Source organism: Helobdella robusta (genome assembly GCF_000326865.2).
Source record: "Helobdella robusta unplaced genomic scaffold HELROscaffold_60, whole genome shotgun sequence".
Classification (NCBI taxonomy): Eukaryota; Metazoa; Annelida; class Clitellata; order Rhynchobdellida; family Glossiphoniidae; genus Helobdella; species Helobdella robusta.
The window spans coordinates 381,720-406,456 of NW_008705331.1; the positions used below are offsets into that span (position 1 = coordinate 381,720).

The 24,737-nt window shown below is 31.0% G+C and overlaps 5 protein-coding genes across 5 annotated transcripts in view; all 5 read left to right on the plus strand.

Moving 5' to 3' along the window:
• The window catches only part of HELRODRAFT_180247 (hypothetical protein), a gene marked incomplete at both ends in the record, with an annotated part of 3,988 nt that extends 2,567 nt beyond the window's left edge, over positions 1–1,421 (plus strand). The window contains one exon of the mRNA XM_009029568.1: positions 54–1,421. Within this exon, the coding sequence (XP_009027816.1) occupies positions 54–1,421 (1,368 nt within the window). The remainder of the gene's footprint in view (positions 1–53) is intronic.
• A 1,205-nt stretch (positions 1,422–2,626) lies between these two features.
• HELRODRAFT_180248 (hypothetical protein) lies at positions 2,627–5,807 on the plus strand (the record flags this gene model as incomplete). The annotated part of the gene is made up of 5 exons (XM_009029569.1): positions 2,627–2,927; positions 2,987–3,178; positions 3,301–3,486; positions 4,940–5,188; positions 5,737–5,807. The coding sequence occupies 5 exons, from the start codon at positions 2,627–2,629 to the stop codon at positions 5,805–5,807; spliced, it is 999 nt and encodes a 332-aa protein (XP_009027817.1).
• Positions 5,808–6,996: 1,189 nt separating this feature from the next.
• HELRODRAFT_180249 (hypothetical protein) lies at positions 6,997–13,994 on the plus strand (the record flags this gene model as incomplete). The annotated part of the gene is made up of 19 exons (XM_009029570.1): positions 6,997–7,162; positions 7,251–7,408; positions 7,505–7,565; positions 7,866–7,978; positions 8,090–8,188; positions 8,507–8,636; positions 8,703–9,159; positions 9,558–9,602; positions 10,017–10,090; positions 10,480–10,596; positions 10,886–11,090; positions 11,502–11,731; positions 11,796–11,902; positions 12,393–12,477; positions 12,790–12,905; positions 13,030–13,128; positions 13,301–13,430; positions 13,495–13,578; positions 13,636–13,994. 19 exons carry the CDS (start codon positions 6,997–6,999, stop codon positions 13,992–13,994), a joined length of 2,835 nt encoding a protein of 944 aa, XP_009027818.1.
• A 716-nt stretch (positions 13,995–14,710) lies between these two features.
• On the plus strand, positions 14,711–17,179 carry HELRODRAFT_180250 (hypothetical protein; the record flags this gene model as incomplete). Its single annotated transcript, XM_009029571.1, has 8 exons — positions 14,711–15,138; positions 15,204–15,436; positions 15,496–15,650; positions 15,752–15,836; positions 16,026–16,138; positions 16,261–16,359; positions 16,541–16,670; positions 16,737–17,179. 8 exons carry the CDS (start codon positions 14,711–14,713, stop codon positions 17,177–17,179), a joined length of 1,686 nt encoding a protein of 561 aa, XP_009027819.1.
• Positions 17,180–19,387: 2,208 nt separating this feature from the next.
• Positions 19,388–20,416, plus strand: HELRODRAFT_180251 (hypothetical protein; the record flags this gene model as incomplete). Its single annotated transcript, XM_009029572.1, has 3 exons — positions 19,388–19,685; positions 19,763–19,951; positions 20,133–20,416. The coding sequence occupies 3 exons, from the start codon at positions 19,388–19,390 to the stop codon at positions 20,414–20,416; spliced, it is 771 nt and encodes a 256-aa protein (XP_009027820.1).
• Positions 20,417–24,737: the final 4,321 nt, after the last annotated feature.

The following is a 24,737-nucleotide window of genomic DNA, read 5'->3' on the forward strand; positions in this document are numbered from 1 at the left end:
GTGAGCAAGAGATCACCATTCAGACTGCTACTTTTGCATGACAAATATACAAGGACATTCTAAGAAAACCAAAGCATCAATTGTGTACCTACCCTAACTGTTCATCTGCAATAAAACCAGTTCCCCACAGTGTTGAATATCCTGTTCCAACTCCTCCTACAGACACTGTTCTTTATAACAAAGAAGAACAAAGTGGTGATGAAAAGGTTGATGTTGAATACAAACCAGATTACGACAAAGATAAACCTCACATGATCACGCAGGGAGAACTTAGTGATCTGGTAAGGGACCTTGAGTTAACTAAAAATAAAGCAGAACTCCTGGGGTCTAGATTACAGCAATGGAATTTACTGGACAGAGGAACTAAAATATCCCATTTTCGTGACCGGCACACCGAATTTGCAAAATTTTACAACAAGGAGGACAATATATGTTACTGTGTAGACATTGCTGGATTAATGACAAAATTGGATGATGAGTATGATCCTGTAGATTGGCGTCTGTTTATTGATTCTAGTAAAGTCAGTCTAAAAGCAGTTCTGCTACATAACGGAAATGTTAAACCATCCATTCCTGTAGCCCATGCAGTGGGTATGAAAGAAACATATGAATCTATGAAGACACTTCTTAAAGTTATAAAGTACACTGATCACAACTGGAATATCAGTGGGGATCTCAAAGTTGTTGCTCTTCTTCTTGGGATGCAATTGGGGTACACGAAACACATGTGCTTTTTGTGTCTGTGGAGCAGTCGTGATGATGCAAATCACTATCTCGTCAAAGACTGGCCTGCGAGAATTGATCCGGTACCTGGACAATTTAACATTCTTCACGAATCGTTGGTGAATCCTGACAAAATCTTCCTTCCTCCTCTTCATATCAAATTAGGAATATTTAAAAACTTTGTCAAGGCGCTACCTACTGATTCGAAAGGATTTATTTATCTTAAAGATAAATTCAAAACCACTCTCACAAACGCAAAAATAGCTGCAGGAGTTTTTACTGGACCACAGATACGTGAAGTTATTCGTGACCCAAATTTCAAATTACAACTAGAGCCTGTGGAGTTGCTGGCTTGGGAAGCGTTTGTGGCACTGGTTCAGAATTTTTTAGGAAACCACAGATCAGAAGACTATGTGAACTTGGTAGAAAACTTCATAATGGCATACCAAAACATGGGTTGTAGAATGTCTCTAAAAATCCATTTCCTCCATTCCCACCTTAGCTTCTTTCCTGCCAATTTAGGAGCTGTCAGTGATGAACAGGGAGAAAGATTCCATCAAGAAATCTCTGTTATGGAACACCGGTATCAGGGTCGTTTTGATAGTAACATGATGGGGGATTTCTGTTGGTTTCTACAGCGTGAAAGTGAAAGTCAATATAAGCGCAAAAGATCATTATCGACAAATTATTTTTATTAATTTAACTTTGAGACATTACCTATGTAATAATTTTGATTTAAATAAATAAAAAAACAATCTGATTATGAATATGTTTTGGTTTTGAGTATTCTTGAGCACAGCTGAAAATGGACTAATTTAGCACCTAAAATTCACAATCTTTTAGCTGTAACTTTATAACCTGACGTCCTATGACAAAAAGAATAGCAGATTTGTAATCAGCATACCCAAATTACCCTAGAACAACTAACAAAGTCTGAGTAGCAAAAAACTTGTTGCATAGTGTAATTAAATGTGGTCTTACGTGGGCTACATGTATAAATATAACTACACACACACACACACACACATCAAGTTCAAAAAGCAAAAAACCTCATAAAAAATAGAACATACCAGAATATAATTATCGGAGCATTAAGCCTTCTGGTATGATCAGCAAACATTAAAGAACAATTAGGATACAAGGCATTGTTTCTGTATGAAATTTATTTAGAAACTTTTTAAGATTTTTTACGCAGAGATTTGCCAAATTTATTTTTGAAGAAATTATTTTAAAAAAACTTATAAATACCGTTTTAGATTTTGACGCATTTTTGCAGTTATTTGTTTTCAAGTTTTTTTTATTCATAATAATAAAAAAAATACATTGTTATCTACGAAGGTGAGTTGCTTCATTGATTTCTTACTGCCATTCATACACAGATTTCAAACTGTGCCAAACAATAAACGTTGATCGATCACACAGCTATAGACTTTTTATGGCTCCGACGTTTTTGTAGATGCGTGTTAAAATTAAACACAAAAATATTCTGAATTTTTATAATTCATTCTTATGTATTTGTGACTAAATTAAGTTTTGAAAATGATATGTCAAAGTGTTTTTTATAAAACCTGCAATGTTTTCAAGTTTGACGCTGCAAAAAACTATTAGCATTACAACTCCGCGACGACAATTCATCGCGACGATAATTCATCGCAACGACAATTCATAGCGTGCCAACAGAAACAATGAGTTCGCTGCATGGTAATGAAAAATAATGGAGAATAATGAGAAATGATTTGCATAAAAAGAGTAGTGGCGCTCACAGCAGAAGCAAAAACGTCTTTGCATCTATAAACCAAAAGAACATTTGTGGAGTGAATATTTAAACAAATTCTACTAGATCCAACCCCTTTGCTAACTCGATAAATACGTTCTATTCCACACTTTATGAAATTATTTTAATATGTACAAATTGATGATTATCTGTATAAATATTTTAACCGTTTTTTACGCCCATGCAAGATGTTTCACCAGATTTGCAACTGACGGCAAATGTTTTTGTGCGTGCGATTCGCCATTCAGCAGCACAAAGTTCTCGATGGTCTCAGCGAGAGAGGCTGTCTTGTTGTGTTCCATGAGGTGCTCACAAACAGCTGACTGCGTGGCGTACAATTTCATCGAAGGTTCCAACCAGTGCCAACTCTTCAATCAAACTTCAAAAACATTTTCACTGGTGCCCAACTGTCAACATTTCACTAATCATGGTTTGTTTTGTTCCATGTAATTCTACAATTTATATATTTATTTAACATGCCTTCGAAAGACAGACTCCAAAAGAACAGAACGTTGTTAATAACTGCTGACAACATCCTAACTGAATTCTACGTCAATGGCAAAAGCATTTCAGTGAATGAAAATTTTCCGCATGCCACCAGTTGGGACATCCTTGATACTTACGCTCTGATTGGTCCAGTCTATGTTATCGCTGTGTTATCGCGTAACACGAATTTAAATGGTTATAAGTATTCTCTTATATCTAGAAATTTGAAATTAAAATTTCAGAACATTCAACTTTGTTTAATTCTCCAAAACATGCTATAAACAATTTTGTATTCAACTTGTAACAAATCGTAATAGGGGGTTTGATAGCAAAAACGCTGGACGGCTACATTTTGACTAATTCAACTTGGGAGTGTACAAATGATTTTCACGAAGGATGGTACAGAATTGATTATGACGATTCATCTTGGCCTGATGCCAAACATGCAAAACAAAATGCTGAAGACAACGTTTTGAATTTAACAGATGCTGTTTGGATTGTCGGTCCGAGAGATTGCAATAACTGTGATAATGTGTTTTATTGCCGAAAGAATATCATCAGTTAATATTTATAATTTTTTTATTGATAAATTTAATTTAAAAAACGTAAAATTATTTTAAAATTTAAAATTAATTTCAGATTTTGTGAAAGCGAGTTCATGTAAAGCTTTTCATTGAATCCAAGATAATTTTTTGGAATAGAAACGTTTCAAAACATCAAATTGAAAAAAATTTGATATCTTTGAAATACATTTTTCAGTCAACATTTTGCTAACAACGTAATGTACACTTGTGTTGTTCTGTGGAAATATTTAACAAAATTAAAATATCTCACATTTTTGGCAGCTATTATCATAAGTATCAAATTATTGTTTAAAAACCACAAAAATTCATTCCAAAAGAGTCGATAATTTTAAACTAACAAATATTTCCAAAAATTTTTAAATTGAAATAACACTAAATCACTTTTTTTACTGAAAACCATGAAAAACATATTTATTTAAACATCAAAGGTAACTATACGTCTTGAAAATTTATTTATTTGTTCAGAAAGAAATGTAAATATCATAGATCCTGCTGCTTAGCGACCTGCAAAAATTCTCAACAACCTGCCATAAAAGTCGACGCTTTGATGTTTCTATTGTTGTAAGACGATTTTAGCCGCAATATGTCTAAACTTATTAATTTTACAGAATTATTTTATTTTATATTATTATTAGCAAATGCGTATCTGAATGCAAAATGTTTTTCAAAATTTGAAATGAATGGTAAATGTTTTTGTGCATGCGGTTCATATTGTGATAGTTCAGTTGCTTTATCGGCACTCTCGCCTGAAGAAGCTTTCGTGTTTTGCTCAATGAGATGCTCACAAACGGTCAACTGTTTGGCTTAAAATTTTTTCACTGGCTCTAACCGGTGTCAACTTTTTAATCAAACCGCTAACAGGTTTTCCATTGTGTCTGACTGCCAACATTATTACATTAAAACAGGTGAGTTTCCAATTTATTTGAAACATATTTCTTAAAAAATTATTTTTTAATGACTCATTGAACCGGCGAAGTTGAGTTGTTCAACAAATCTTTGATGTTAACTGTGGATGACAAACTTCTGGAGTTTTACGTTAATGGAAAGTCGATACCAGTATCATCTAATTTTCAAAATGCCGAAAACTGGAAGGAAGCCGACAGGTACGATCTGGTAGGAGACGTCTTCGTTCTCCTGCTAACTTTTTTAAATAAACATTTATTGCTGGCATTTTTGTACACAACTTATTTCAACAGGCGTGATAAAGATTTATCAATTAAAGTGATTTTACCTTCACATCAAGATAAAATTGAACAGAACGTGATTGCATGCTTTAATAACTACTACTTATGATTATTTTGCGTTGATGTTTTCAACTGTAAAAAAATTACAAATCGTTGATGAAAAAAATTTTTTAATGTCAATTAAACAGGAGGTTTGATAGCCAAAACATTAGACAACTACATTCTAACAAACTCGACTTGGAGATGCACCAACAACACATACGATGGCTGGTATGAAGTTGGTTACGATGATTCAGACTGGCCTGCTGCAGTGGTGGGAAAAAGAGAAAAAGACAAAAAATATTTCGTTAAGAATTTCAAACCTGCTCAATGGATCACTGATGAATCTGATTGTAAAAGTTGCGCTTCCAACTTCTATTGCCGTAAGAACTTCAAAGGTGGACAGTGCGACGAGTTAATGATTTGTATAAATTAAACAATTATTGTTTTTAAACATGTTGTTTTCCACAATTTATATGAATGAGTTTCTTAAAATGTTTAAAACGGTTGTAGAACAAACCTTAAATTTTAGTTCATGAATACTTTCATTTGCAACAATCCAACTCTATCATTCATTTCAAGTGTTTTACTGCATTAACAAATGCTCTCTTTTTATCATATAATTTTGGGTGTACTAGACAAACGTTCAAATTCTTACTTTAGATTAGTTTTTAATTTAAATTTTAGTCCATTGTACTAACAATTTTTTATTGAAAAACTTTTTATCTGACAGAATTTGTTTCACCGACTAGTTGTGATTTAAATCAACCAGCCAAATGAACCCAGTTGAGCATCATTTCCAACAATTATCTAACAGTTTCAGATGTTTTAATTTATCGGCTATTATTAAATATTCTGGTTGTTTTTAACAAAATAACTTTTATTATTTTAATAATTGTTGTTGGTTACAATTAACATTTCAATATTTCTTCAAATCACTGACTAGATGTAGCCCATATTGCACACATTTTATTACCTCTTACGGTTTCTGAACATGAATTGAAAATTTTTCAATAAAGTTTTACAAATTTAGTTGAAGCATAATTTGGGATGTAATAAATTCATTAAAAATACTCCTGCTACAAACATTCAATGCTTATATTAATTAGACGCATGGATAAACGATGAAGTAAGAATGTTATTTCTCATCTATCAAAACCTCATCTCTAGTAATAACCTCTTGAATAAACAGTGTGTTTATGTAATAAATGTAATAAGCATTTGATGCGCTAGTTTCGTCCCTATCGTCGCGTATCGAGGCGATCTTTATAAAGCGCCTGCTGAAGCCATTTCTCTTTCCGTTGTACAACTTTTGCTTTGTTTAATCACTGAGAAACCATGTTATTATAACATTGTTCAAACTTGAAGATGTACAAATAAATGTCTACTAGAGAATGGATGAAACATTCATGAATGTGTCGAAACCTAGCACGTCATCTCACGTGGTTGCAAGCCTCCAAGCAGGTTCAACATGTAATCCTTCAATCGTATTTGAAAACATTTCTACGCTGCAAAAACAAAATTTTGACATTAACATGAATAATATCAGCGCGGATGATATCAGTAGCGATAATGTGATGAAAAGCGCTTATTTCTCCATCAATATGAATGAGGAGAATAGTTTCAATAAACCGTTGCAGAATTTGATGGGGCTGCCTAAATTTATTACTTCAGAGGATTTTAGAATAAATCCGACATTGGATACGGTCAGAACTCAATATTACGAAAGAGCGCAACTTATGAAGTCTTTCCAAGAAATTTCAATGATTGGGTAAACATTTGTTATTCCTTTTTTATACTTAAAAAATAATCCCCATACACACTATAACATTTTTAAAATTTAAAAATATTAAAAATTACTTTAATTATAAAAACAAAAAAATTTGTTTGAAAACATTTTTTGTGGTTAGCTCGGCCCATTAAAAATGCTCACCAATCATTTCGTTTTATCATTCCATACGCAGTGCCACGCATAATACACGATTTTTTAAACTAACAAATATTATATTATTTTGAAAACTGGATGCAACCTTGAAGTTTCAAATTCTCGTAAAATTAAATTCACATAATGATTCTAATCAGTCTAAATTTTTATCTGTTTGTTTTTTATATCCACTCAACTATCATAATTTGAATAAGGGTGAAACATTCTCTGAACGCCAATCGATCCATTGTAAACAGACTTACATGGGCCACCCTTGTCATCATGGCCATCTGCCTGGCAATCTTCCAGATTCACGATCGTTTCGCATTATACCTTCAGTACCCTACGTCCACAGAAATTGATATCGTGTCTTTCAATAACATGACCTTCCCTCAAGTCACCATCTGTAATAATAATTATATCAAGCTCTCCTCAGCTCAACATCTAGGTGACCTTATATTTCATTTGTATTCAAACTTACATGAGCATCTTGTTTTCAGTTAATTTTTTAACAGAACAATATAACGGTTTGGCAGGTTTAGTGGAATACTTCAAGCAATTTATGCCACCGTTCCAACTTGATGTGATCGCCAGCAGAGCTCAACTGAAGATTCAGCCACCGAGTTATGAAAACCAATCTGAGCTTGTCCAAGCCAGAAGATTTTTATCATCTGGCAGCGATGAACTTCATTATGTTCGCTCATTTATTCTTATTATATTTTATTTAAATTTAAAAAAATTTGTAAATATTGGGTTTTTTAGTTACCGAATAAAAATTAAACTTGTTTAGTGGATGTGGAATAGAGAGACCTGCTCAAGCGAATCTGTAGAGTTGAGATTCACAGACGCCGGTCAGTGCATCTCAATCAATCCAAGTAGGTACTTACTTACTCTGATGAATGATATCATCATTAATATTCATGTGTGGCGTAACTGGTTTGAATTAAAATTCTAAAATTTTACAGAGCTGGTTATGATGAGTTGCTGAATTTCATTAAATTTTACATTTTTTTCTCATTAAAACCTAATGATCCACTAGTAAACCATCGTGATAACTTTTTTAATTCCAATTTTAGCAGCTCTTGCTAAAATAAAAAACTTTTAAACTGATGGTTATCAAATATTTATTTTATTTAATTATAAATTATCAGAAAAGAATAAAATGTATGTCAACAAACCTGGCGCCGAGATGGGTCTCTTACTCGTTCTTGTGGCCAACCGATCAGATTACTTCATACAGAGCTCATTTTCGTCCGGATATCGAGTAACTTTATTAAATTTTTAGTAACTTTAAAAGTTATTTAACAAATTTTGTTTTGTGAACATCAATTTTAACATCTAATACATCAAATATGAAAAAAAAAACTCTATCCAGATTTTGTTGCACGAACCAGGAGAGCCCCCTCAAATGCAGGAGCATGGGTTCATGGTCAATCTCGGTGAAGAGGTCAATGTCGCCCTATCAGCCACCAAGGTCAAATTACGTATTAACTTATTTTTGACAGATTTCTTTCAAAACCTAATAGAAACACTTAAAAACTTGGTTTTGATGTACCATTTAATAAAATACTTTTTGGATAACTGTCAAAAAAGTCGTCATGTTTTTGAAACAATTTTTTTTTGTGAATATTCAAAAAACGAATTAAAAATTCTGCTCTATTGTTCTCTAGAGTCTCTACACCTCCAAATTCGAATCTATTTTTATTTGCTTTTCACGATTTTCAAATTGATAAATCGATTGTATATACGTATGTAGATACAAATAAATAGTTGAGACACACTGACGTTGCAGACAATCAGACAACCGGCTCCTTATGGGACTTGCCGAGACCTTCCAGATTATGATCAGACCGGATGTGAGTTGAAATGTCTGGCTGAAATAATCATCAAAAATTGTGGATGCAGACCCATTCACATGGAAGGTGCATTATTGTAATCTTCTTTGTTCTACGATAGAATTATATTACAAATTAAATATTTATTTTTAGAGATTGGCAACGAGTCGATATGTGATTATTTTGAAGAGAATAGTTGCGTTGTAACCGTCATTGGCGACTATTACGTCGGTAAGTTGAACGACACCATCCTATGTTCCTGTCCACCGATGTGCAACGAAATAAACTACGAAACATCTATCACCGGCTCAAGATTCTCCAGATATATTTTTGATGTTATAAAAAAAAGAATGGCAGAAAATGAAACTCAAGAAGATTTCCAAGAGAATGCTGTGGTCGTGCGTATATACTTCAGTAGTCTGCAGTACACGAAGATCACAACGGTGGTGGCTTACTCGGTGATGGCTCTACTCAGTGACCTCGGCGGAACGTTCGGTCTACTCCTTGGCTCAACCTTCCTAACACTCGTTGAAGTTTTTGAATTATTGTGGGATCTCTTTCTCTATGTTCTTCTGAAGAAAAAAATGAAAAAAGAAACAGTTGTTAGCAAGTGAATAATTTAGTGTTTGGTAAACTTGCCAAAGATTTAAAAGTGTCTAAAACTTTTATTTGTTAACAAACTATTGCTGGTCAGAAACATTTTATCAAATTTAGATGTACATTTTTTGAACACGTCTTACTAACATGTTTGTTAATATTTTAGGCGTTCATCTATTTTTCCAAGCATGTTTAGATTTATATAATTTAGTATAAGTTTCCATTTCAATGTCATTCTATTTGCTTATTTTTTAATTACCTTTCAAGCATCAACGGAAAGTTCCAATTTGGTGTGAATAAAATGAAAATGAATTAACTGTCAAGATTTGTTTGTCTATGCCCGCCCCCCCCCCTCATTTTTGAAGCTGCAATTAATATTTTAAAATAAATATTATATTTAATATTCTTTAGAAAGAAAAATCATAAGCACATAAAACCAGAACAATTTCTCACAAGGTTCGTTCATCCAAAATTGCAAATAATCATAAAAATTCTACGTTAGAAGTCGTCACTTGCCAAAAACATTGAAATGAAATAAAATCAGCAGTTCGAAAAACGCAAAGCATTTGAAATTCATCATGATAGACTTATTTACCACAAGTGACACGTGCACAAGGCACATGACAAACACACGATACAAATGAATCGAAACTATGTAAACACTATCAAATGAAATACATCCGACTAGACCAGGGTTGGGCAAATTACGGGCCGCATGCGGCCCGCGAAGCTATTTTATGCGACCCGCAAGGCCTTGTTTGCCTAAAAAAATGTAGCAAGGTCGTCAGCCAGACGTTATGACCAAAAAAAGAGCCAAAATCTTAAAAAATTCAACCCCGGGTCGAAAAAATTTGCTATTTATGTACATAGGCGGCCCTTCAAAGGAAAAATAGTTCTCAATGAGGCCCTCACAGCAAAAAGTTTGCGTACCTATGGAATAGACAGTCTGTCAAATTAATTGTTGTACCTTTTAATTAATTGTTAATTATTAATTAATTAATCATTAATAACTAATTAATTATTTTCATTTGTAAATGCGCGTAATAGTAATTGTGCCTACATTTAATAATACGACATTGATCGCAAATACATTAGCTTTTAAAACAGTGTTGTCCAATCCGATAAATGCATCAATGGCTTTTAAGCCCGCTTTTTATTTAATAAGCGATGATTTAATTAATGTTCTTTCAAAACCCTCATTGCTTTCATTATCTATATTCCAAGATTGTTTTGTGATATTTAGAATTACCAGTCTTATCTATAATTTATTTCGTTAAATAAAGAACGATGAAAAAAAATGTCTAAATAGTAAGTATGATTTCATATGGACAAGGATGTTGCGACTCGATGAGTTCAAGCCACCAAGATGACATCCAAACAGTCGCAAGTAAATCAGATGACGCCAAAATGTTTGTTAATGTTTCTCAAGCTGATGAAAATAATCAAGCAAGTCGGTAATAGTTTAACTTTTAGTCAAATTTGTAAAAAATTTGCCAGATAGTTTGTAAATGGTTATAATTATAAGGCTTTTAAAAAATTTATAACATTGAAGATATAACAAATGTATACATTTTTCCAAAAATTTTACACTATCTGCTTATTTTATATCTACTCTAGCTGCAACTCAAAATGGTTCTTTCGTTTGTCGCATTAATATTTTGAATAACTAATAAAATAATTTTGTTCATGAATTTTTACACTTGATTTTCTATTTTAAAGCAACATTAAATTTAAAACAGAAATTCCGATACCCTCATCAGCTGATTATGATAAGAAGAAGTTAGTTTCGATCGATTGTGACAAAGGCAAGTTTGTTTTATTCAAAGAATTCAAAATAAGCAAAATGTGGAAGCATCGGAGCTCTGCCAACGAAGATAACGAGGAACATTTATTTCTAATCAAAGCAGAATTGATAAAATCCATTGATGAAATATCAATTATTGGGTTTGCGTTTGACATTTTAGGATTTTAACATTCTCAAAAGATTTTTTAATTTTTCTGGGTGGCTACATCTGATGAAAAAAACTTTGTTAATGATTTAAAGAGGTTCGGATCTTTTCAGCGTTTTTTTTGGATATTCTTGCTAATTTAAAGAGCAAGTCTTTTGTTTTAGTCACGTTCTATTCACAGTGCTTTTCAAATTTCTGCAAATTCATACTTACAATAGAACATTTTATTTGAAATAAATAGTTCACTATTACTTAATTAATTCTATGAAAGCCAAATTTAAACCCAAAGTGCAAATATAATAATCTGCAAATATAATGATTTAATTTGTTCCCGTGTCATCCTAAATATCCAACAACAAGTTATGAGAAAAATATTTTATCCTGTTAATTGTTATTCCAAAAAAAGTGTGAAACAGTGTGGGGACAGCAATCGTTCGATCTTGAACCGCGTCATGTGGTTCATCTTCATTTTATTCGGAATAACTCTGGCAATGTACCAGGTTAATGATCGTCTGATGTATTACCTGACCTACCCAACATCAACTGAATACGATATTGTACCTTTTGACAACATACTGCCTCAAGTTACTGTTTGCAACAACAATTTCATTAAAAAATCTTCAGCTGAGAGTCTAGGTAAATGTCGGCATCATCATTTTTGTGTTTTTGAAAATTACAATGCAATGTAATTAATTTTCAGGTCTGGTAGAATATTTCAAAACATTAGAAGATGGCGAGCATGATTTTTTTAACAAGACGGGTTCTATTGAAGAAAGGAAATTTTTATCTCCAGGTCTCGAACAGATGGTATTTGTAAGTAAGATTTTTATTCATTCCATCTATAGGTAATTTTTTGTCAAATTTTCATGATTGTTTTCACGATTTTTTTAGTTCTTCAATTTTTCTAAATAAAATAAAAACAATTTTTAAAAGGCGCTAAATTGTGAACTGTCCAGACTTGAGACAACTCAATCGTCTTACGTGAAACTACAAAATTTGTTGTTCCTTATGTATATTTTTGCTATTTTTTATTAATTTGTCTAAAGTTCAAATTGTTTATATTTTCATTGTTATATTATTGCTTCATTTTGTTGACGGCTTTCAAGTTTCGTTTAAAATTTTGAAGCCAGCTGACAGTAAGACTTTTCAGAAAACTTTTCCATTGGTGATAATAATTCATAACCTGATTGAAAATTTTAATGAACTTGTTTTTTGGATTTTGCTGAAAATATTAAAATCAAATAGGTTTCAAAATGCCTATATAAATATAATTTGAACGTAACTCATTTAAACACAGTGTTCCTGGAATGCTTTGCCGTGTTACAATGAAACTATTGACACCACGTTCACAAACGCTGGCCAGTGTATTATTTTCGATCCAAGTATGTCTAATAAATTGCATACATTTCTATTTTTATAAATTATTTTATGCAAGTTCATCGTTTAAATTCACTTAATTTCTTAATTTATGACACTAGAAAACTTTGAAAAGTCCAAAGCAGACTTGGATTTCTATATAAAATTGTATAATAATTTTAATCCTATAACACTGGCTTTCATTATATTAGCAATATATATCCACTATTATGGATATTAAAAAAGATTTTTATAATTTTGGCTAACCTATTCGTTTAAAATAGATATTTACAATTGAATAACAACTTTTCCAAACCTTCTTTAAAAATTTTTATCAGGAAAAAAAAAATTTGATAATATTACTGGACCTGGTGCAAGGATGGGTCTGCAATTGATTCTGTTTGTCAACCAATCTGATTACTTGATACAGAAAGGCTTTACTCTTGGATTCAACGTAATTATTTCTAATCAATACTCACTTTTTCAAAAAAGTTGGCAAACATTTTAAAAAGCTATTAAAAATATTAAAAAACAATTGTAAAAGCTTAATTAATCTTTCGAGAAACTTTTTTGTAAAGGTTATGGTTCATGAACCGGAAGATCCACCCCACGTGTTGGATCTTGGTTTCAAAATCAACGTTGGTAAAGAAACCAATGTAGTTGTGTCGGTCACAAGTGTTAGTTAAAGCAGAAAGTTCAGCTGTTTTACATATAGATAAAAACATTAAACTAGAATCGTTATTATATTTGAAAATTGAAATGATTTGTAGAATTTTTGGAAAAAATAGTGAAATTTATTCGTAAAAAATGATTTGAAACATCAAGAAATTGCATATTATCACTTCATAGATAACTAGACTGAAACCTCCACACGGAAACTGTAAGGATCAGTTAGGTTATAATCAAGTCACATGTAAGTTGAGATGTTTAGTGAGGGAAGTTGTCAACAACTGCGGCTGTAGGCCCATCTATTTGAAAGGTTACACTATAAAAAACATGTTTTCACAATCCATTTTAAACCTCTGTGTACACTTGAATTTTAGGTATTGGCAACGAATCGATATGTGATTATCACGATGAGATTCACTGCGTTGATAACTTATATACCGATCTGCATAAAGACTCAGGTAATGCTAATTGCTTCTGCCCACCAATGTGTAACATAATAACCTACCAAACATCAGTCACAAGTTCTAAGTTTTCCAACATTAACCTTCCTTCTATCAAAAAATTCTTTGACAAAAAATCACTCGAATTCAATCAAAGCGATATATCAGTTTTGCGTGTATTCCCTAGCAGTATGCAACACACAAAAATTTCATGTGTCAAAGCTTATTCAGAGTCGGCGCTGTTGAGTGACCTGGGCGGTGCCTTGGGATTCCTTTTGGGATCAACTTTCCTCACAGTTTTCGAAGTTTTTGAACTCGTTTGGAATCTCTGCTTGTATGCATACGCCAGGAAAAAATATCGACAAGAGTTCGAGTTATGTAGAATAGTTTTTTTCATTGTAATAAAACAGCTGCTTGTACTGATTATTGTTTGAAGATGTTATAGACTGGAAACATAATTAGAAAGTTAACGCTTTTTTGAAACTATTTTATGTTACATAAATGTCTTAACAATGTAGGCTTATAACGGAAAATCATTTTATAAATAATACTTAATGTTCTGTTAGAGTTTTCATTTGAAAATTAATATATACATTTTTTAAAATCTGTTTTTAAAATATTAAAATGAAAGTGGAAGAAATAAAATAAATGAAAAAACTGGTCCAAAATTAAAACGTTTAGTTAAAATCTAAAAAGAAACAGAAAAAGTCAATCCAACTTCAACTGCGATGTATATGGAACGACATGTGTCTATGGTACATACTCGAATTGACGTATTTCAGTTGAATTTGGAGATAAGACTAAAATAATTTTTAGAAGTGATATTCACTCAAACGTATTGTATAAATAAATTTTTTGTCATTTTAATTGCAGTACGTAGTCATTCATGAAAATAGTTTCATTTTCTTAAAAAGAACTGTTTGCAACAGTTTCCATTAGCAGCTTTCATCACAGCTCTGTTTACTTATTGATGATTTTAAGGTCCGGCAACTTAGTTGAACAAACAATTACAAAATCTATGTATACCGATTGATTCTAACAAAGCACAAAGTCGTCATATAATGTACATGCATTTCTTTCCATTGTCATTCATTATAACCTAGATGAATGACAACTTATTAAATCCTTACAGAATGTATTGAATTAAATAATGAAAGAGACATCAAGAAAACCTACTAGAAGCACTCATTCACGTGTCATTCAAACATCTTCAAATCTATCCGAGGTTGATGAGATTGTCACCGACAACCAGAAAACGAATGGGGGAAATAATATGAGAGATGAAAATATTTGTGGGGATATTGTAATGAATAAAACTCACAAGACTGAGAGCAACTCAAATAATGATGGTAATACTAGTAATCAAAACATTCCGACTCCAAATATTCCCACTAAGGAAAGAAATACTTCCTTCCAGTCAACCAACAGTAAAAAAAAGAAGAATAATTTAATTTCATTTGAAAAATTTAAATTAAACAAAATATGGACGTCGACCAGTTCGAGCAATGATGGAGACAGAGACTTCTACGTGATTGAGGCAGAACTGATGAAGTCTATAGACGAGATTTCTATCATTGGGTTCGAAATTTTTTGGTTAAATTTATTCTAAATTTTATTCTCAATTTTATTTTACAATTTTTTAGTATAAGATATTCGATGGATAAGAATCGATCTCTAACAAATCGCATCATGTGGGCTGTCCTCATCTTCCTTGCGTTCGGTCTGGCGATTTACCAGATAAAAAATCTCGTTGAGAACTATCTGAAGTATCCGACATCGACTGAAATTGACGTTGTCTACTCTCAACAAATAAACTTCCCTCAAGTTACAATTTGTGACAATAATTACGTTAAAAAATCGGCAGCTGAATATTTTGGTATAACTTTGTTTTCAAATTCAAATTCTGTCTTATCAAAACATAAAATTATTTTCAAGGTTGGGTAGATTACTTGCAACCGTTGACACCTTCTGCGAAAATATATCTTGACAGGAAAAATTATACAAAGTATCGTCAAGCAAAGCCTGCCAACAACACTGAAATTGTCAAAAAAAGAAAATTGTTGTCACCTGGAACTGAACAGATTGTAGATGTTAGTATTGTTCGTAATAATTTTTTACATGTAGAAATGATAAATTAAATTTCTAAAATTGTTATTTGAAATTTTTAGTTTAATTTTAAAAATTATGATAGATGTTTTGGAGTATCAAAGGTTTGCCAACAGAAAGCATGGAAACAACCTTTACAGATTTTGGGCAGTGTCTCGTTTTCAACTCAAGTCTGATTTTTATACTAAATTTCTTCATTTTATTTTATTTTCCGTTTTGTTTCTTGTTGAATTTTTATTAAGACCGTATATTTATTATAGACATTATATTATACACTATTTTAAAAAAATTATAATTTTTAAATAAAAATGTTAATTATTTGAAGTTTAAAATCATTCGTTACGATTTTTAATTTGTAGAAAACTATAAACGGCTTCTGAATGGACCCGGCCCAGCAATGGGATTTCAAATTCTTCTGTTCGCCAACCACTCGGAGAGTTTTATTCGAAAAGATTATCCATATGGATACAGAGTCTGTTGTATTATTTATTCGTGTTTTAATTAAAAATGTTTTAGTCAGTTTACAAAAATTGAAAAAATCAGTTTTTTTAAACAACGAGTTCCCTTTTTTTCAAACTGTCTACGCATCGGCAGGTCTTGATAAATGACCAAGACGAACCAATTCGAATGAAGGAACATGGCTTCAAAATTAACCTCGGTGAAGAAACTGATGTTGCTGTATCCGCCATTAATGTTAGGAAATTTTAAATTAAGACTTTCTGATAAATTATCATTCAACATCTCTTTAAACAATCGCTGGTTTGATAACGAGATGTCAAAATCAGAATTTTGATTTTTTAAACTTTGAACTCAGTAAGTTATCCTGCCTTAAATCAAAAAAATATAACATTTATCGATACTTTTCTATCTGTAGATATCAAGAATGAAATATCCACATGGAAACTGCAATGATGAGTTGAACTACCATCAAGTGAAATGTGAGCGGACCTGCCTCACTCGTGTAATCATCGACAACTGCAACTGCAGACCCATCTACATGCAAGGTTGTTCCATTTTAAAAAAAAAATTAAAACTTCTTTTCATATTAATTTTCAAAATATTAATTGCAGAAATTGGCAACGAATCGATATGCGATTACATTGAAGAGATTTGTGTTGATGAAGTCACGTACCTCTACTACACTCGGAAATTTAATGTTTCTTGCTCATGTCCTCCCATGTGCAACGAGATCAACTACAAAATGTTTGTGACTGGAGCCAAACTTGGTGACATTACCGGATTTGTCCTGAAGAACAAATATAAGCAGTTAAATAGTGGCAATTATTCGATTTGGAATGAATGCATGTTTCTGAAAGTGTACTTCAGCAGCATGCAGTACACAACGATAACATCAAAGGCGGAATACTCCGAGATGGCACTGTTGAGTGACTTGGGAGGAGCACTGGGACTTCTTCTGGGATCAACTTTTTTTACCGTCGTCGAACTTTTTGAAGTTTTGTGGAATCTGGTTATCTACGCATTTGTCAAGCGGCAGAAAACAAATATTGGTTAATTGGTAAGTTTCCAGGAATTGTATGGAAGAGAAAATTTTGTGATCACACACAGGCGCGCGCACATACACACACACATACATACGTACATACATACACACATACATACATACATACATACATACATACATACATACATACATACATACATACATACATACATACATACATACATACATACATACATACATACATACATACATACATACACACATACACACATACACACATACACACATACACACATACACACATACACACATACACACATACACACATACATACATACATACATACATACATACATACATACATACATACATACATCCATACATCCATACATACATACATACATACATACATACATACATACATACATACATACATACATGCTTGCTTGTTTGTTTTTCGATTTGTTTGTATAGATTTACTTTTCAGAGAATAAAAGATATGGTGTCCTGATGCCTCAAAAGAATTAGTTTAATGAAGCCCTTCTTGAACATATAGACAATCTTATGAAATAAAATTTTATGTTTAAAGTTGAAAAATTGTTTTTCCCTCTACATAATATTACTAGTACATTATAAATTATTAGTTTGTGATTTTTAAACTAAAAATTTACTAGAGACAATTTATTTTTAATTGATATTCCGTGATGTTATAGAAAATAACAATTATTTATATATATGACAATTTAATCATATTCAAGGGATCTGTTTTTATTAGGATGAATTTTTAGAAACAGATATGAATTATGATAACATGGGAAAGTTAAATAAACAGCAAGTCAAGCTAAAAATATAAATACAAATAATCACAAATGAAATAAAGTAGGCGGTATAATTTTTTGTTAATCTCTGACCAGGTATGATTTGGGGCTTTTGACTGAATAAAAAAACTTATTAAGAACCGGAAACCCGGAGTCAAAGACGAGAGTTGGTATGTCTTTTCCGGATTCGATTACAAATCAAAAATTGGTCGTAACCGTTTTGTGAAAATAAGAACAACAAAATTACAAAACTGACCTAAACATACACCACTTTGAAAGCAGGAAATATGATTTGAAAATTTGTTGTTTTAATGCGATGTACACTCAGATAAAAAACTTTGAAAAGTTTAAAAAGTGCGTTAATGACAGGTGAAATTTTTTTAAACATCAGTTATATGTTGTTGAATAGCATACGTACTAATTGTGTAGGTACATGTCGTTAGGCTAGAATGAAAAAATCAAGTTCCCTGAAAAATTTTGTCATTGTTTCAAAATTGTTAGCAATTATGTGGCAAATAACACGTGTGGTGTTTGAAATTAGAAAAAAGTTACTAACTCTTAAAATAGCAGTATAATCTATTTATCTATATTGAAAATACTTTGAAATCATAACACTTTCGTAGTTTAATTAAACCCTAAATATTAAACTATTTTTCAAATATTTTTCGGAAAAAAAAACAAACAGTCAAAATTTCATTGTGAAAATTGTGATGGGGAAACAATGGCTCGTCATTTAAATTTTTAACGAGTCTGCCACATGTGTTGGTTGTACCAGGTGTCATCTATCCACCACCAGCCAAGTAGCTACGTGATATAATATCAGACAAGCCAGAAAATCAACTTTTATTTGAGATTTTATTAATTTTTTGATGAAATACTTGGTTAATATCAAATGAAATATGGAAATAATTTGTAAATTACTTGTTGCTACTGCTGAAAAATACTTTTTTATCTGTTTGTCGACAATTATATCCGTGCAAGCAAGTGCTTCACAAAATTTGAAATCAAATGCGATTCATTCAAATAATTTATTGGTCTTAAATTCAAATAATAAACTTTAGCCCTCCGATTTCTGCAAAGTATATCTTACGTAAAAATAATTGTATACTTTTTAGATACATTTCATTCTGGGAAAATTTCCTACTTAGATATTTTTTAGACAGGATCGAAAATAGTTTTGTACGGAGTAACAATATGTTGAGTTCTATTGTATTGTTGTTGGAAATACAAAGAGCGTAAGTTAAAAAATTGAAAGGCTTGTTTGCATACAAACCGCTTCTGTTGACGTTTCACAAACATTTTTTTTGTTTTTACGACTAACTATAAACGGCATCATTTTAGATCGGCGTAACTGGCAAACAGGCAGGTGATACAATTCTCAACTGACGCACAATTTCGTAAAATTGTTGGTGAAATGTTTCAAACTGATGAAACATAAAAAATGATTCGAGTTATAATTTTTACTGTATTCATTTATTTCGTGTCCGTGCAAGGAAAGTGTTTTAAAAGGTTGGAAATTAACGGCAAATGTTTGTGTACCTGTGAACCACCTTTCAACACTTCAGTCAACTTGACGGTTTCAACTGAAAAGGCGCTCATGATGTGTTCATTGAAATGTTCACAAGCGAGCAACTGTGTGGCTTACAACTTTTTCAGAAATTTCAAACAATGCCAACTCTTTGACAGGAAGTTGACAAAGTTTTCCTTCATACCGGGTTGTGTGTATTATTACGAGAAAGGTGAGTTAAGTTACAAATTTTTACAACAGATTTTATTATTAAAATCAGATTAAATTGTATTGTTAATGTTTTAAAAGTTGAACCTAGAAATAGAACGCTTCGCTTTTCTGTGGACAACGTGCTTGTTCAATTCTACGTTAATGGCAAGAATATATCAGTTTCCGACAACTTTCAAAACGTTAGTGTTTGGGAAAAAGCCAAAACTTACAATCTCCCAGACCAGCTGTACAACATTGCTATCAAATCTTACAATGATGGGAATGTCGGTATGTTAGATAATTATTTTACAAAATCGTTAAATTCAAAATTTTTCGATTCCACATTCTTTTTCTGTTAAACCTTCTTTGATCGATTCGTGGTGTTTGTTTCATAATTTGGAATTTTCTAAATATTTTCTTGGTTCAAGTAAAAATAACATTATTGCTTTTAAAAAACCATTGAACTCAGGTGGCCTGATAGCCAGATCCTTGGATGATTATGTCCTCACGGACAGAACTTGGAAATGTATTAAGGAAGCAAATGATGATTGGTATAAAATTGATTTCAATGATTCATCATGGCCTGCTGCAGTTAACGAGATTGAGAAGAAGCATGGTAATTATTTCTCAAAAGAAGATGCTGCAAATGCCAATTGGATTTATTTTCTTAATGGATGTAATAATACAGATTGCAAGGTTGATTTCTACTGCAGAAAAAGTTTCATCGGTACGTTTTTAGAATTGAATATGTGAAGAACGTTAATAATTATTTGTATTTTTTTCTATTTAGAGTTTGTCCATGCAGGTTCTTGCTTAAATACGAAATGATTCCGTAAAATTTTCGAGATGAGCATGTTCTTTTTTCAACAAGTTGATGTTTGAAGTTACATTTAATAAATTTACCTGTTTTAAATTTCGGTAATAAAATTGATAAATTTTTAGAATTAGTTAGAATTAAATATAATTTGGCAAACAAATGAAATTAACTTGCAAATTGATTACTATAATTTGATTTTTCCTGAATTTAAAAAACTCATCGTTAAGATTTAAGCTTGTAACAGTCATTTGCTAGTTTCGTTTTCATCTTTCATGTATTTAAGGTTTTTAATAAATTTTTTGAAAATTTATATTTCTCTAAATGGATACATACTTGTTTAATATTTGCACCTCTCATATAACTTAAATTGCACCAATTTAATCAAAAAAACAATTATAAATTGTAATGTTTATCTATTTATTCATATTTAATCAATAAAAATATATTAATATTCTTTCTTTTTTTAAATTTGTCATTTCAGATATTTAATCTACTTAGATAGTTTTCTTCAATAAAAGCAAATCTTCAAAACGTAATAGTCTACAGTGTTTTCTTCCTCTTTAACCCAAATGACTATAACTTCTGAAATGAAACACTATATAAATAATCGCAGCTTTGATAAGTTTGAATAAAATAGTACATGTGATGACTTAACAAAACTTAGTAGGGTAGGCACTAGGTTAGGTAGAGAAGGGTTATTTTTTGATTTGATAATAATCACCTGTATGGCTGGATATCTCTGGATAAAAAAAATAAACTTAAATTTAAGTGCATTTGTGATAAGTAGAATAAAAAAGTTGATGAAAAATATGTGAGTTTGTATGTAAAACGATAGAATAGAAGTCTGCGCAGTAAACTCTGTTAGTTAAATTTGTATTAACATATTAACAGGCGGATTGATAGCAAAAACATCAGATGGATACTTCCTGGCCAATTCGGCATGGAAATGTAAGCGGTCGTTTATACAGTGGTTGCTACGAGATGGGTTACAATGATTCAGGCTGGCTGTTGGGTGACAGAAAAAATGATATAAATAACTTCATGTCAAAATTAAAATCATCTCAGTAGATTAAACCTGCTAAAAATGGAAATACCTTTACAGATGTTTTGCCGTATAAACTTAATAGGTATCAAATAATACTTTATCGTCTAATTGGAGGCTTTAATTCAAATTTTTAATTTTAACTAATTTATGACTACAAATAAAAAATATATTGTTACCATATGCCAAATCAAATTAAGGATATAGACGTAGACGTATATAGTTATAGGCATAGACATAGACATAGATTAGACATGGGCATAGACACAGGTTAGACGAAGGTATAGACCAAGGGGAAGCCTATTTACCATTATACAACACTTTCTTAAGGGTTGAAGCAGGGATATGCAAAGAATCTCAATTTTTGCAACTTTTAATTATTTTCGGTAATGTTGATTTTATTTGTTTAAATTTATACCAAATAAAAGTAATTAATTACCATATTGAATAACAATTTAAAAAAATAAAGTTTTAACATTTTGAATAAAAGCAATATTCCGTAATTAGTAAATATACAATCGTAACTTTTGACTCGAACGATAAAAAATTACCCTCCATCTCCCCTCCAGAATTAAGCTCCTTGTTCAACCGTTGAAAGTGAGCGAAGGCCGTTATATTTATTCTAGTTATATGTATCAAACAGTATCTTATTGAACAAAATAGTATCATAAAATGACTAAAGATACTTTTTTTTAATTTAAAAAATTCTCAATTTGATTTCATTGCGATATCGATGATGATGATGATTGTGACCTGACTAATTAAAAAACATCAAATAAAATTTATAAAATAGGATGGGCATATAGGATAGGATATCGTTGAGAAATCGTTGGGGGAAATGACGTCATGTTAACAGTAGTTATTTCACTAGATGGTAGTTGATCAGCCTGTATAAAGGTTATATTCAATTCCTATCAAATAACTTTAACCAAATATCATATGCAGGCAAAACTAAATAAAGAAATATCAGTGATGACGTAAGTACTCAAAAAATGTACTTAAGTATAAGTACTCAGTAATAAAAGTACTTAAGTATAAGTACTAAGTACCGAAACAGATTGTATACTTGATACTTATAAGTACTAAGTATAAGTACTAAGTACCTAAGTACATACCATGGTTAATTTGAAATATTTATAAATTTATTAAACTCAGAAATCAACTCATTATTTACAGTAATTTATTTACATCAATAAAAGAGTTTGTTCTTTTTGAGTAAAAGTAAAGTTTCAAATGATTCATCACTTAAACGATTTCTTCCAGCCTGGCTAAATATACGTTCCACACTTTAACACATATATTTATAAGGATTGTTATATATATATATATATTTATATATATATATATATATATATATATATATATATATAATAACTACTATATATAGCGTGCATGTGTATATAGATCATGTAGAGTCTATGATATAGATATATAGATGTCAGAGTGATGTGAGTTAACCACCTTTTAATGACTCAATTAGCCAATGGTTATCTTAACATCCCGCTATCCATGACTAAACAAGAACAAATGTTGATAAGAGAGATAAACAAGAATGTCAATGTGAAAATGTGTGTGTGTGTTTTCATCACAGTTTTCAATTTTTAAATGTTGACATTATCTTATTTTTGCTTAAAATTTTTCTGGTACTTACAGGAAAAATTTATTACTTATAAGTACAAGTACTGAAAAATGTACTTAAGTATAAGTATTTAAGTACAGGTTTTCATATGTACTTAAGTATAAGTACCTAAGTACTACATTTGTACTTAAGTACGTACTTAAGTACAAATGTACTTAAGTACTCGTCATCACTGAGAAATATATATATATATATATATATATATATTTACAATATTCTATAAATTCTACCGAATGTTTGGCGTTAATATGTTTGTAGTTCGTTTAAACGAATATTGTAAAAATTATGGTCTATTACCAACATATATATATATATATATATATATATATATATATATATATATATATATATATACATATATATATATATATACGTAGTTATAATACATTTATAATATTGTATTAACACATTCAAATTGTACAATTGTGTTATGTGTAGTTTCAAATTATTTTGAATTCTCTCGGAAAAATTTAAACTTTTTACTATATATATATGTATATGTTACTTTTATCAACAATTATTAACAAATTTTCAATTTGATTTCACCGCGATATCGATGATGATGATTGTGACCTGACTGATTAAAAAGCATCAATGAAAATTTTTAAAATATGATGGAAAATTTGTTATATTGGGATATCCGTATATAAAGCGAGCAAAAGTTTAATATAAAAGCGCTTATAAATCTATGCATATTGGCTCAGCTTGGCTTGGCTCGTCTTGAAATTGGATGTTAAGCTAGATGTGGTCTCAAACTATTTGGAATTCTCTCAGAAAAATTTGAACTGCGTGCGCACATATGTAGCACTGATTATTGTTGCTTCAATAATGAATTTATATACTATATATATAAAGCGAGCAAAATTTTAATATAAAAGCGCTTATAAATCTACGCATATTAGCTCAGCTTGGCTTTGGCTCGGCTTGGAATTGGATGTTAAGCAAGGTGTGGTCTCAAACTATTTTGAATTCTCCCCGAAAAATTTGAACTGCGTGCCTACATATGTAGCATTGGTTACTGCTGCTTTTATAACGAATTTATATTATATTATATATATATATATATATATATATATATATATATATATATATTAACTAGAATCCATGTATACAAATAATTAATAAGATTATATGTTTATATAAAAAGCAATATAGCAGATTCAATCAGCTAACCAGAAAGTTTCGAAGGCGTTCGATCGTTGACGTCAATTTAGTACGGTTAGCATTGTTGTTAAGACTGTATAATAGTGTACTACATACATTAAAAAGGTTTTTTACTGATGTGAATAATTGAAATAATGCGAATGTATTGTTGAAACGAGTATAAATAGGAGCTGAGACAGCATGAAAATCAGATCAGGCATTCTGCCTCGCTTAAGGTTTGAAGCGGTCTGCCTGATCTAATTTATTTTTTTTATTTTATTTATTTTTTTATATAGAGTTATATAGATTTATATAGAGTTGCGCTGCTATACATATTTGTCTGTGGTTTGTATGTTTGTATTTTTTAATTTTAGGTGGGTTCTTTAGCGGTTGCTCATACATACATACATACATACATTATGTTTGTTTTTTG